This window comes from Coregonus clupeaformis, chromosome 1 (assembly GCF_020615455.1).
Source record: "Coregonus clupeaformis isolate EN_2021a chromosome 1, ASM2061545v1, whole genome shotgun sequence".
Lineage (NCBI taxonomy): Eukaryota > Metazoa > Chordata > Actinopteri > Salmoniformes > Salmonidae > Coregonus > Coregonus clupeaformis.
Window position 1 is genome coordinate 34,751,899 of NC_059192.1, and position 12,600 is coordinate 34,764,498.

The following is a 12,600-nucleotide window of genomic DNA, read 5'->3' on the forward strand; positions in this document are numbered from 1 at the left end:
TGACGGCCTACCCCGGACGACGCTGGGACAATTGTGCTCCGCCCTATGGGACTCCCAATCACGGCCGGATTGTGATACAGCCTGGAATCGAACCAGGGTCTGTAGTGACGCCTCTAGCACTGAGATGCGGTGCCTTAGACCGCTGTGCCACTCTGGAGATGCATGGCTCTCCGCCCTAACAATGGGAGTCACTCTGGATACATCTCATTATTGTAATCCATTTTTGAATATTCGAAGAGGGTTGTTGACGTCAACCGCCTGCATTCAATGGAGAGAGATGCTATGCTACTAGCCTTTAAAAAAAAATGTCAGTTAAGAACAAATTCTTATTTACAATGATGGCCTACCAAAAGGCAAAAGGCCTCCTGCGAGGACGGGGCTGGGATTTAAAAAAGTAATATATATATATATATATATATATATATATATATATATATATAAATATAGGACCAAATACATATCACAACAAGAAAGACAACACAACACTACATAAAGAGAGACCTAAGACAACAACATAGCATGGCAACAACACAGGACAACAGAGCAAGGTAGCAACCCAACATGAAAACAACATGGTAGCAACAGAACATGGCAGCAGCACAACATGGTACAAACATTATTGGGCACAGACAACAGCACAAAGGGCAAGAAGGTAGAGACAACAATAAATCACGCGAAGCAGCCACAACTATCAGTAAGAGTGTCCATGATTGAGTCTTTGAATGAAGAGCTGGAGATTAAAACTGTCCAGTTTGAGTGTTTTTTGCAGCTCTGCATGAATATACATAGCCAAGTCAAGACAACTCCGATATAAAGTGTTTTTTCTCAAAGTTCGCAGGATGTCACGTGTCCTACTTATATCAGTACACTCATAACAACTTAAGAATTACGAAACTTCTATCCAATCAAATAAACCTCACATAGCAAATAAACCATTCATTTTTTTGTTGACCAAATTCGACTCTCATTGACCTCTATACAAAAACTCCTTGCTTGTTGGGCAAAACAACGAAAAACGCCATCTGCTGGAGGGAGACAGATTTTCCGCCGAGTAGGCCTCTCTCGTCCTCTCTGCATGTAGTCGCAAGTCGGAACATTTTTATACCCATAATGCAACACACTTTGAAAGGAGGTGACCAACGTTGGTCAACGTCATGACAAAGGTGATCCACTCGAACGCGCCCAATGACTTTGCCTCCGGGTGTTCTATGAAACGAAATTTCGCTTCCGGGACTGCTTCCAGCAACATGGTCAGGCCCAACCCTGCTCAGACGTGTGAGCCTCAGTTGCTGCTGAAAGGCAATTAGACCAACCCTGACTTTGATGATACAGAATCAATTAACATATTTTAAAAACGTGTATCATTTACACCCATTATTCCTCTGAATTGCATGAGCATATATAATTTGAGATTACATGTTGTCAAAGAGTGCCATCTGTTAGACAGATAAGTGGGATTCAGAAACCTATAATGTTTTTTACTAAAACGTACCTCGCGGGCTTCCGTCGTCTACAGCATGACGTCATAACAACAAACTTGCTAGCTCCTATCGCTCTGTCGTGAAAGCTCGATGGGAAATGCAAATCAATTAAGAATTGAAATCGAAAGATACTGGCACATCAATCGTCTGTATGTGAAATTCCTTTGAAAAGGTGAGGTTGAAGATGTTTATGTTGTGTAGAGCTAGTAGTAGTTAAATAACCGCATATTTGAGGTAGGCTAGACGTTAGCTAGCTAGCTAGTTTGTTGTTGTTTAGCCGCGGGGGGTTGTTGTGGGGTTTGCATGGATTTGGACGTTGCAATGTAGCTAACTACCATACATTTGCCATCATTTCGAATTCAGTCAACAGCAAACTCATGGTGGGGAAAGTCCACTCTCTAGCTAGCTTTAAGATTAGTTAGCTAGCTACCTTCTTAGCTAACTACCGTTACTAGCCTTTGATCATGACTCACGGTTCCATCAGTACATTTCACATAAGTAATTGGACGAAGGCGTCTTCTGAAGGGGGAAGTTTTGTTAAGAGCAGCGACGCTCGGTCTGAACATTAACAGTACGGTTTTGGAAGGATAAATACGTTATCTTTCAAATCGGCGAGAAATAATTTTCTAAAATCACACCTTTTATAGGGTTATGGTTCCCACACGAGCATATTTCCATGTTACAGCTCTTGTTTACGGGAAACAGACTGGACTGACAACCTGTGCTAATTTAACTACCAGCGTCTCCGAACTCCTGTGTGTAAACGGAAGACAGACGGCACAAATATGTTGTCACTGAAAAATAGTGTTAAACCAGGTTAAAACGGTGTACATACAGTAAGTGTGTATTTTGCATTTGTTAAATGATTTTGATGTGATATGAAAGTAGAGGGATTTATGTTTCTAGAACCGTACGGCAATTGAGCATAGATTCACGTTTAAATTGAGTAACGTTATTTGGCTGTTGTGGCTTCCTTGGACTAAGGAGCTAACGTTATAGTCTTGACCTAGCTACCTAGCTAACTTTCGGGACATGACATGGATTCTGCATTTTGACAAATGCGGTCCTTTCAGTGTGGCCAGGTGGTGTGCCCGGTAGTGACTGGCTTTTCTGCATCTCAAACCTCGACTTCAGCATCTTGCAGTTGCACAACCATATAACAGTGATGATGATGCATAGCTAGCCAGTGAAGTGTGAGGGCTCAATTTATGAGTTGCCACAGCGACTGCACCTCATCACGAGTGATACACGATGCTGCCCATCTTTCGTTTGTAGTTGGAGAGAAGACAAAGAACAGACGGCCAGGCCATTCTTCCACCTGACAGCTAGACAGCCGGAGAGACGGGGAACAGGATAGGGAAGCAGCGCGGAGCGGGCGCCGCGGAGCCACCGGAGAAGATGGCAGGCAGCCCGGAGAAGAGTTCCACAGCACAGGAGCTGAAGGAACAGGGCAACCGACTGTTCCTGTGCCGCAAGTACCAGGAGGCTGCCACCTGCTACAGCAAAGCCATCGTGAGTAGCGAGCTACTGCCCTTTATGCCGGATAATGTAGCAGTAGCTGACATGGCTAGACTTGTCCGCTTGCTTTGAAAGGGTATGACGTGAGATATTGACACTGACTTATTCACCTACTGTGAATAGATTGATGTACGTATAGAAAGTAGCCTATCCGCTGGACTGATGCACCCTTACAACAGTAGCCTGTGCAATATATGTGTGTGTGTGTGTGTATCCTGCCAACAGAACCGTAACCCGTCGGTGGCGGTGTACTACACCAACCGGGCTCTGTGCCACTTGAAGCTGCAGCAGCACGACAAAGCCCTGGCGGACTGCAAGCACGCGCTGGAGATGGACTCCCAGTCGGTCAAGGCCCACTTCTTCCTGGGCCAGTGTCACCTGGAGCTGGAGAACTACGACGAGGCCATCGGCAACCTGCAGAGAGGTCAGGCTCAACCCTCAGGGCCAGTTTCCCGGACACAGATTTAGCCTGGGCCTTCACAAAGTCTTAGAGTATGAGTGCCAATATAGGCTCAGTTTGTCTTTAAAGTTAATAAATAAGATTCTATGGACGGTATTTATATGGCCCCCTCAGTATTGCCCAACAACGTAGATGTGCATTTTTGTTTTGAGTGCTAGTTAGTATGCTATGTGCCGCAATCTAACTATACCCAGTACTAGGTACCTCCTTTGAGGTTATGGTACTAAACTGCAATTGTATAGAATGTTTTAATGTAACTAAAATGTTATTTTGTATAATGCTAAGATCTGTAGAAGGAAAAGAGGCAGCATTACAGTTTTAAGCTCTTACTTTCAACGGACAACATTAATGATATCTGGATCCGTTCTGTCGGCAGCTTACAACCTGGCCAAGGAGCAAAAGCTGAACTTTGGAGACGACATCCCGAGTGCCCTGCGGATCGCGAAGAAGAAGCGCTGGAACAGCATCGAGGAGAAGCGCATCAACCAGGAGAACGAGCTGCTTACCTATCTCACCAAACTCATCCTGGCTGAGAAGGAGAGGTGAGGGAGGGACCTGGCGCAACGCTCTTGGACTGAGACTCATACTAGTGTATGAGCAAAACGTCTGCGCTGATATTCCATTTCCTATAGGGAAGCATACAAGTTCATTGCATACCCTGTAGGTTCATTGCATATGAGTTCATTGCCAGAACCCCCTTGAATGACATTACATGGGTTGCTACATATCCTGCCCAGTGTTCTACACATGCATAATCATGTGTGATAATGAAATTGTTGAGATGTTGGTGCAAATCTTGGGGATTAAGTCTGGTTAATGCATTACAATTTGCGAGAGCATTTTCTGTTGTTCAATTCATCTTGGGATCTTCAGCGAATGATTAAGGAAATGCTACGTCTTTATATTTTCTCAGGGAAGTGGCGGATTGCCGGGAAAACAAAGAGGAGGACAATTCGAGTGGAAGTGATGTTGTCAAGATCAAATCAAAACATGCAAGTTATGTCTATATCCTCCTACGTCTATATGCAGGGACCACTTGCCTTAAAGTATTAAGCACTGGCGTTGTATAACAGAATTGCCATCATGTAGCCTATTTCTCTATATCTCATTGATATTGAGGGGTGTTTGTATTAATGCTCTGTGCTAGCCTCACCCAACTCTGCTCTTTCCCTAAATAGGACAAGTTCCTTATGGACATGGAGGAGCTCTTTTCCCAAGTGGACGAGAAGAGAAAAGTGAGTGATACATTTTAAGTTAGTTGAACACACCGTTTACCGCTATTGTAAACAAACCTTCAATCCAGACTAATGGTCATTTCACTGAATCTTACTGATTACTCAATATCGTTAGCCATAGCACAACACAGCTCTATGCATTACTGAAATAATAATACATATTCGATCTTATTCATAAAATCTCACCATTTCATTTAGAGAAACGCATACAATCTGTCCACACTCTGTTTCTCTGGTCAGCTGGATCTGACCCACCCTCTTGCTTTGACACTTAGCTGTGTCAGTGTTATGGTTACCAAAATAGACTAGCCCTCCACCTCCTATTTCCAGTCCAAGCCGTTTCTACAGCAACCACCACCTCAAGTTGCTTGTCGAGGCTTGTTATGAAGGATTATCGGGGCCTATATATAGTTGTTGACTTGGTACATGTAATTGTCATTGTCAGTTAGGAAGACTCCGTCTTGCCTCTGTCAACATTGGTGTTTCAAACCCCTATACTGAGTTGTGCACACCGTAGCAAAATGTTTTACCATGGGAAACTAGGATTTCTTATTGGACAAGCTCAGGTAGTCCGCCCTTTTACAGTCCGTTTTCCTCTGTTTGGTACCTAATGAATACAACCCAGATCTAGGTGGTGTCTAGGGGAGTGGTTTTCAACCTGTGTGCCTTGAGGAACTCTCAGATGTGCTGTGAAACTTTTCCTAATATTTATTTTTATTTTTATGGAACTCTCTTATAAAAATGACCTGTCGAATGCTCATGGAATTTTGACTTGGGAGCACCAGTGAGGCTCAGATAATACATTGAATGGCACACATGGTTACATCTGTATCGATGTTTCAAGTCCGGTGTGCTCAGGCTATTGTTACATTTGTATAATTTGAGGGACGCGCATCACGAACAAAGCCATTTGTATAATTTTACTTAACCTGTGAGAACCATTAGCACAGGCAAGTCTGATTAGGCTTAGCTGTACCACAGCCTCTGTCATAGAAACAAACAAAACATGTATTTGTGTCGGTGGTTGCACCTTTAGAATGCGTCCGAGGGAGCCTAAGTTACTGCTTATACCTCGGTACACACACATGAATCATCATGAGTAAGGAACTATGAAAATAGTTAAAATAAACCCTATTTAATCTATAAAAAATGTTTGTCACAAAATAGATGATTTGCAGTATGGATCAGATGAGATGGAGGTCATTACCACTAAATAAATAGGCCTGTGTATCTCAGTTGGTAGAGCATGGCGTTTGCAACGCCAGGGTTGTGGGTTCAATTCCCACGGGGGGCCAGTATGAGAAATGTATGCACTCACTAACTGTAAGTTGCTCTGGATAAGAGCGTCTGCTAAATGACTAAAATGTAAATGCATTAATAGGGACATTTGAAGTGTGCCACGGTTAAAAAAAGGTTGGGAACCACTCGTCTAGGGGGTAGTATTTATAATGACATGTATGTATAATTGACATGCATGTATATTCTTGTACACCCCACAGAAGCGGGAGATCCCTGACTACCTGTGTGGAAAGATCAGCTTTGAGTTGATGAGGGAGCCCTGCATCACCCCCAGTGGGATCACCTACGACCGCAAGGACATCGAGGAGCATCTACAGGTACAGTATACCATCCTTTTATAGTCATAGACATCTACTCAGCAGAAGTATAGGTAAACCGTCACCCATTCATAGACATACTGTGTTATCCACACAACCAACTACCAATCACTTACCGCTAAATTACCACCCATTTAGATAGCTATACATACACTTGCAGTTCCTACTCTACCAACCACTCATCCACAAGGGTAATACTATCCAAAGTAAACTGTAAACCATGAGTAAAATGCATAATAATGAAAGCTACCATCTCACAGCAACAGCAATACCTCAAACAATCATTAAATTTTTCCTCCGTCCTCTGTAGCGAGTGGGTCATTTTGACCCGGTCACCCGGAGTCCTCTGACCCACGACCAGCTGATCCCCAACCTGGCCATGAAGGAGGTCATCGACGCCTTTATCCAGGAGAACGGTTGGGTGGAGGACTATTGAACCCCCATAACCCTAACCCTCTATGGCTCATAGACCCACACGGCCCAGAGCTGAGACCCACACCAGAAGTGTAAAGAAAAAAGGAAGAGACAGAATTCACAAAATCCCTCCTGGACATGCACTTTACACAGGGGGGGGGCGACACAATGGACTGTGAAATGACAGCCATATCGCGAGGTGATGCCTCTCTCTTTCTAAATTTGTCTCCTCTCTCCTCCCCTTCTCTCTTGAAATCTTTCTTTATCGCTTCCCTTCCTTCCTCAGAATCGGGGGCCATGTTTCTCAGGTCTCTCTCTCTTCCCTTCTATCTCTCTCTGTGCCACAATCCTCTCTGAACACATCGCTCTGCACTCAGGTGTCTCAGAACCCTCTAATGTAACGCTTCCAATCTCTTCTCAAATATAACCATTGGAACTATCTACCCAAACGATGAAAATATTAGCTTTTTATCCAACTCTTACTCCAGTATTTTTTTTGTTTACTTCAATTTTTAAAATAATAATGGGTTAGTTGTATAGTTAGTTGTACCGTAATTACTCATTTCCTACAATTCAGTGTTGGTGGTCTTGGTCAATTTGATGCCAAATTGTTATTTGACTTTTCAAACAATCTAGTGTGGATTTTCTTATGCAAGACGATAGCAAATGTGAGAAATTGATTATAGAAAAACTGACCAACCAAGTCGGTCTGCTTCAAGTCCTTGCCTGTGTTGTGGAGTTATAACAAGATCATACAAACTAGAATGTTCCAATCGATGGTCAACGGTCCACTATTGCATTATATCAGTCCCCCATAGCAGGCAGTTATACTATGTTGAATGTATGCATATAGTGACAGTGAATAGATTAAACCTATTTTATTTTACAACAAGTTGTATGTATTATTACAGTAGTACCAAATTGCATTATTTTCATCATCCAAAAAGGAGATTTGATAGACAATTCATCAGTTGAAAGTGCTGCATAGAGACTCTACAAGGTCCTTTCTATTCCCTCTATAATGGTTCAAATAGCTGCACTTTTATCATATGAGAACATCGTCTTTACTTTCTCTTTTGAAGTTCTTGAAACATGTTTTGAAGGACTGTGCTGTTATTAGAGACAAAACAATAGGTACGTGCGCTTGGACAATGTGTTTGGCTGATGGCTAGTAGTGCAACCGCCGGTACAGTATGCATTTGACATGACAATGGACTCCCTACATTGCTAAGCATGAGGTCTGCTCAGGTTGTTAAGCATTCAGGTCTGCTTTGCAAAGAATTGTTTCCCCCACTCCATTACAGGGAAAAGCCCTGTCGTACATACCTGCTTTACTATAACCACACAGTAGCAGTAGGTATTCACAACAACTTAACACATGTCTATGACAACTGACTAATGGTCAAAGCAGTCAAATTCTCAAAACTTTGAGAGTCTCTTACACCTTCTCATTTCAGTGTCTTTCCCTATTTTGATCTAACCTATGGTTAGAAATGCTGGAAGGGGGACAATCACAACAATCAATGTTGCAGTACCTCGACTATGAGCTTGGAAGTCTCTGCTATTGACAGATTCTCCTTAAATATTTATCCTCAGTTTTTCTCAATTAGTTTACATAAGTCCCCTTTCAGCTGAATGTATGTGATTTTAGTGAACTGCAGGTTTTGTGTTGGGGTGAGGGATTGGCTTTTTGAGGATTTCTGGAGAGCTTGAGAATAAACAACTGTATTAAATGTAGATATGTTAATTATACACATGACCTTGGTTTGTTGTTCCTTTGTCTCCTTGTGAAATGTTCATCCGATTTTGCTCACACTACTTTTGATCACATCTAATGGTTCACTGCTGTTGTGCACTTTAGCAAGGCACTTAACCTGCTCCAGGGGTGCTCCATGAGCTGCTTCCAGCATCTGAGGTGTGTGTCGTGCTAGGGAGGTTGGGAATTTAAAAAACAGACGGCAAAAAGAAGAGTTGTAGGTAAGTGAATCAACCCCGTCAATCAGACATTAGTACTGTTCAAAACAAAATGTACAAGAGACCATGAGGTTGCTGGACCTAGAGGTCACCCTTCCTCAAAACACAGTCATTTAATTACTTGATAGGCACACACACCCACAATCACATGTTCTGAAAGTGTGTGTGCGTCCGCTCGGGCGTCAGTCAACACAAAAGACCAGTGTCACCCAGACACAAGCCCCCTCGCACACACCGGGTCCATTGTCAGCACATCCGTCCATTGAAGTGATGTAATGGTCTGGTACTAGGAGGGAAGAGGAGTCCAGACCCCATGGCATTAAGAACAGACAGGCGTGACAGAGTGAGCTAGCATCATCACCTTTCAGTGGAATAACAACCTTAAATCAACATGGTAAGAGCAATACTGTTAGTATTTTGTTAGCAGGATATGCACTTTTACTATAGTATATGATGTATTTACTACTATTTATTATTTTCACAATGACTGTAGTAGTGGCATGTTTCACAATACTGATATGTGTTTGTTGTGGTAGATACTCTCAAGTGAAAAGATAGCTGCCAGTGTCATACTCCTACTGGGTATCATGGGTGTCACCTCAGCCAATGAAGGTATGTTTTGGTTGGTAGGCTATGGAATATAGGGGAATCATTTAGGATAATGATTATTTCTTTGTAATTATTTCTTTACTAAACAACAATTGTTATTGGGAAAATCCCAAATAGTAAATCCTATAGCTCATATCAGTATGAAAAAAAATATATGCACTCACTAACTGTAAGTCGCTCTGGATAAGAGCGTCTGCTAAAATGTAAATGTAAATATCATGTGTGCATACCTAAAGTAAAAAATTCCTTATTAACTCATGTTTTAACATGTTGCACTTCTCAGAGAGAAGTCATACTCAGATTGCTCTCATGCAAAGCTGTTTTATACTGTTGTGACGGCAGTACAACATCTAGTGACCGTAAAGTGGTTTGGACCTCTTGGTTGAACGATTTAAGGTGTTGGACTGACAGTCACAGGAACCCGGGTTCAATTCCCAGTCAGACCACCGTTAATGTGCTACAATACTGTTGTGTCATCTTCACCAGTGACTGCTTTAATAGACAGTTGATGTTGTTGTTTACAGTTGGCCTGGGCGGAAAGGTGCTGGTCTTCCCGTACGAGACGGACTTCAGCTTCGTGGCGCTCATCCCCCAAAAGGAGATGGACCTGCGGGCGTTCACTCTGTGCATGCGCGTGGCCACCGAGCTGGAGGGCGAGCGGCAGATCATCCTGTTCGCCTACCGCACGCCCGACTACGACGAGCTCAACGTGTGGCGCGAGAAAGACGGCCGCATCGCCTTCTACCTGAGTGGCGACGGTGCCTTCTTCCACCTGCCACCCATCACCACCTTCAGAACGAGTCTCTGCCTCACCTGGGAGTCCCGTACGGGGCTGGCCGCCTTCTGGGTGGACGGCCGCCGCAGCACCTACCAGGTGTACAAGCCGGGTCACACCATTCGGCCCAAGGGGACCGTCCTCCTTGGGCAAGACCCGGACAAACACCTGGGAGACCTGGAGGCGGTGCAAAGCTTTGTGGGGGAGGTGACCGACCTCAACATGTGGGACTATGTGCTGCCCAGAAGCCAGATCCAAGCCCTGCATTACGAACATAAGATCATTAAGGGAAACATCTTTGACTGGGCCACCATCGAGTACCAGCTGAACGGGAATGTGATGGTGGTGGATGATGACTGACTCGGAGTGGAGTCGCGAGCGGACGTGGATGTGACCCATTTGGGTGTCTGTGCTGGACTGCTGCTGACCTTTTTGTTTAGTTTGGTCTTCTAGATTTAGTCACTTGCATGCCTTATGTAGCCAGTTAACTATATTCACTCACAAAATACCAGTGGTTCATAAGAAAAGATGGACATTCATTTTGTGATGTTTAAATAGTCTATGCAGAAAGATCAGAACCAGTTGATTCCAAAAGGTCCTTCATCAGACAGGCACATGTATGTAACACAATTCTTCTTTAGAACTAACTATTTAGGATAGATACAGTATGTCCACTCACCTAATGCATGGATGGTGAGGTTAACTATATTTTATTAGCATTCCAGCAGTTTTTATGTTAATTTATTAAGGAGTTTATTAGTCTCCTCTTGGTAATTATCATGAATGTTCAGGACAAATTTCATACAATATGCAATTTAATCTGTTATTTAGTTACAGAGCTAATTTATTTGTTGCTCTCAGCATGATTTTCTTTTTTATGTGGCCTCATATGCAAGGCTTCTAGGGACTTTTATACAATTGTCACGCGGCTGGTGAGCCCTAATTTCAATGGAATGTATTGTTGATGTACCAGATTTAACCACAAGGTGGCAGTATATGCTAGTTTCTTTATTCAGTGAGCGTCAAACAAGACATTGCTTGATCATACATGGTGTGGCATTCTTGTGCTCAAGATTTCAATTGCTTTTGTTCCCGCTAATGGCTCAATTGAAACTGGTAACATTAGACCTGTAATGTTAAAGTCATGCATGTCCTTCAAATTCTTTGATATTGATTTTATTCATAAAAGTTAACAATAATGTTAGCCCTATTTTGGCAATTGTTTATGGAAAACAGGATGAGTAAACGAGAGTCAAAGGAGGTGAATGAAAGCGTGAAAGAGAAGGATGATTCATTATTTCTATACTTAATAATTTAACTGCGCTTTCAGACAAACAGCAATTATGATGTTTAAAAGCCATTGCCATAATGTTGCCTTTGGTTAGCACACTCTCTCTCATAAATGTACCATGTTTAAACTGATGTAAGAATGCTTTTGGGTCTGAAATCAAATCTTGGCATGTGCATAACTAAAAGTGTGTGTTATTAAAGAGAAAATAGGTCTTTGAACTTTTTGAGTATCCTCTTTTTGTAGTATGCCTACAATTGCTGGTGAGACCTTCAAAATGTAAATTAATGGTGGTATAGTGTGCCATTGTTTTCACTTGAATTATTTTTTTAAATTGTTGTTCTAAAATGAAATGGCCATTTGTTCATGTGTAATAACCTACACTACCGGTCAAAAGTTTTAGTAGAATAATAATTTTAGAATAATAGTGAAGACATCAAAACTATGAAATAACACATATGGAATCATGTAGTAACCAAAAAAGTGTTCAACAAATCAAAATATATTTTATATTTTATATTCTTTAAATAGCCACCCCTTTGCCTTGATGATAGCATTGCACACGCTTGGCATTCTCTCAACCAGCTTCATGAGGTAGTCACCTGGAATGCATTTCAATTAACAGGTGTGCCTTCTTAAAACTTAATTTGTGGAATTTATTTCCTTCTTAATGCGTTTGAGCCAATCAGTTGTGTTGTGACAAGGTAGGGGGGTATACAGAAGATAGCCCTATTTGGTAAAAGACCAAGTCCATATTATGGCAAGAACAGCTCAAATAATCAAAGAGAAATGACAGTCCATCATTACTTTAAGACATGAAGGTCAGTCAATACGGAACATTTCAAGAACTTTGAAAGTTTCTTCAAGTGCAGTCGTAAAAACCATCAAGCGCTATGATGAAACTGGCTCTCATGAGGACCGCCACAGGAATGGAAGACCCAGAGTTACCTCTGCTGCAGAGGATAAGTTCATTAGAGTTACCAGCCTCAGAAGTTGCAGCCCAAATAAATGCTTCACAGAGTTCAAGTCACAGACACATCTCAACATCAACTGTTCAGAGGAGACTGTGTGAATCAGGCCTTCATGGTCGAATTGTTGCAAAGAAACCACTACTAAAGGACACCAATAAGAAGAAGAGACTTGCTTGGGCCAAGAAACACAAGCAAAGGACATTAGACCGGTGGAAATTTGTCCTTCGGTCTGGAGTCCAAATTGGAGATTTTTGGTTCC

General features: G+C 42.3%; 2 protein-coding genes across 2 annotated transcripts; both read left to right on the forward strand.

Annotated features, from left to right (window-relative positions):
* Positions 1–1,461: 1,461 nt before the first annotated feature.
* On the forward strand, positions 1,462–8,476 carry LOC121567309 (E3 ubiquitin-protein ligase CHIP). The gene is made up of 8 exons (XM_041877252.2): positions 1,462–1,653; positions 2,757–2,993; positions 3,225–3,423; positions 3,836–4,001; positions 4,373–4,451; positions 4,638–4,694; positions 6,194–6,310; positions 6,621–8,476. Exons 2-8 carry the CDS (start codon positions 2,880–2,882, stop codon positions 6,744–6,746), a joined length of 858 nt encoding a protein of 285 aa, XP_041733186.1. The 5' UTR covers positions 1,462–1,653; positions 2,757–2,879; the 3' UTR covers positions 6,747–8,476.
* Positions 8,477–8,984: 508 nt separating this feature from the next.
* Positions 8,985–11,591, forward strand: crp1 (C-reactive protein 1). Its single transcript, XM_041898155.1, has 3 exons — positions 8,985–9,092; positions 9,235–9,310; positions 9,832–11,591. The coding sequence occupies exons 1-3, from the start codon at positions 9,090–9,092 to the stop codon at positions 10,440–10,442; spliced, it is 690 nt and encodes a 229-aa protein (XP_041754089.1). The 5' UTR covers positions 8,985–9,089; the 3' UTR covers positions 10,443–11,591.
* The last annotated feature ends 1,009 nt before the right edge of the window (positions 11,592–12,600 follow it).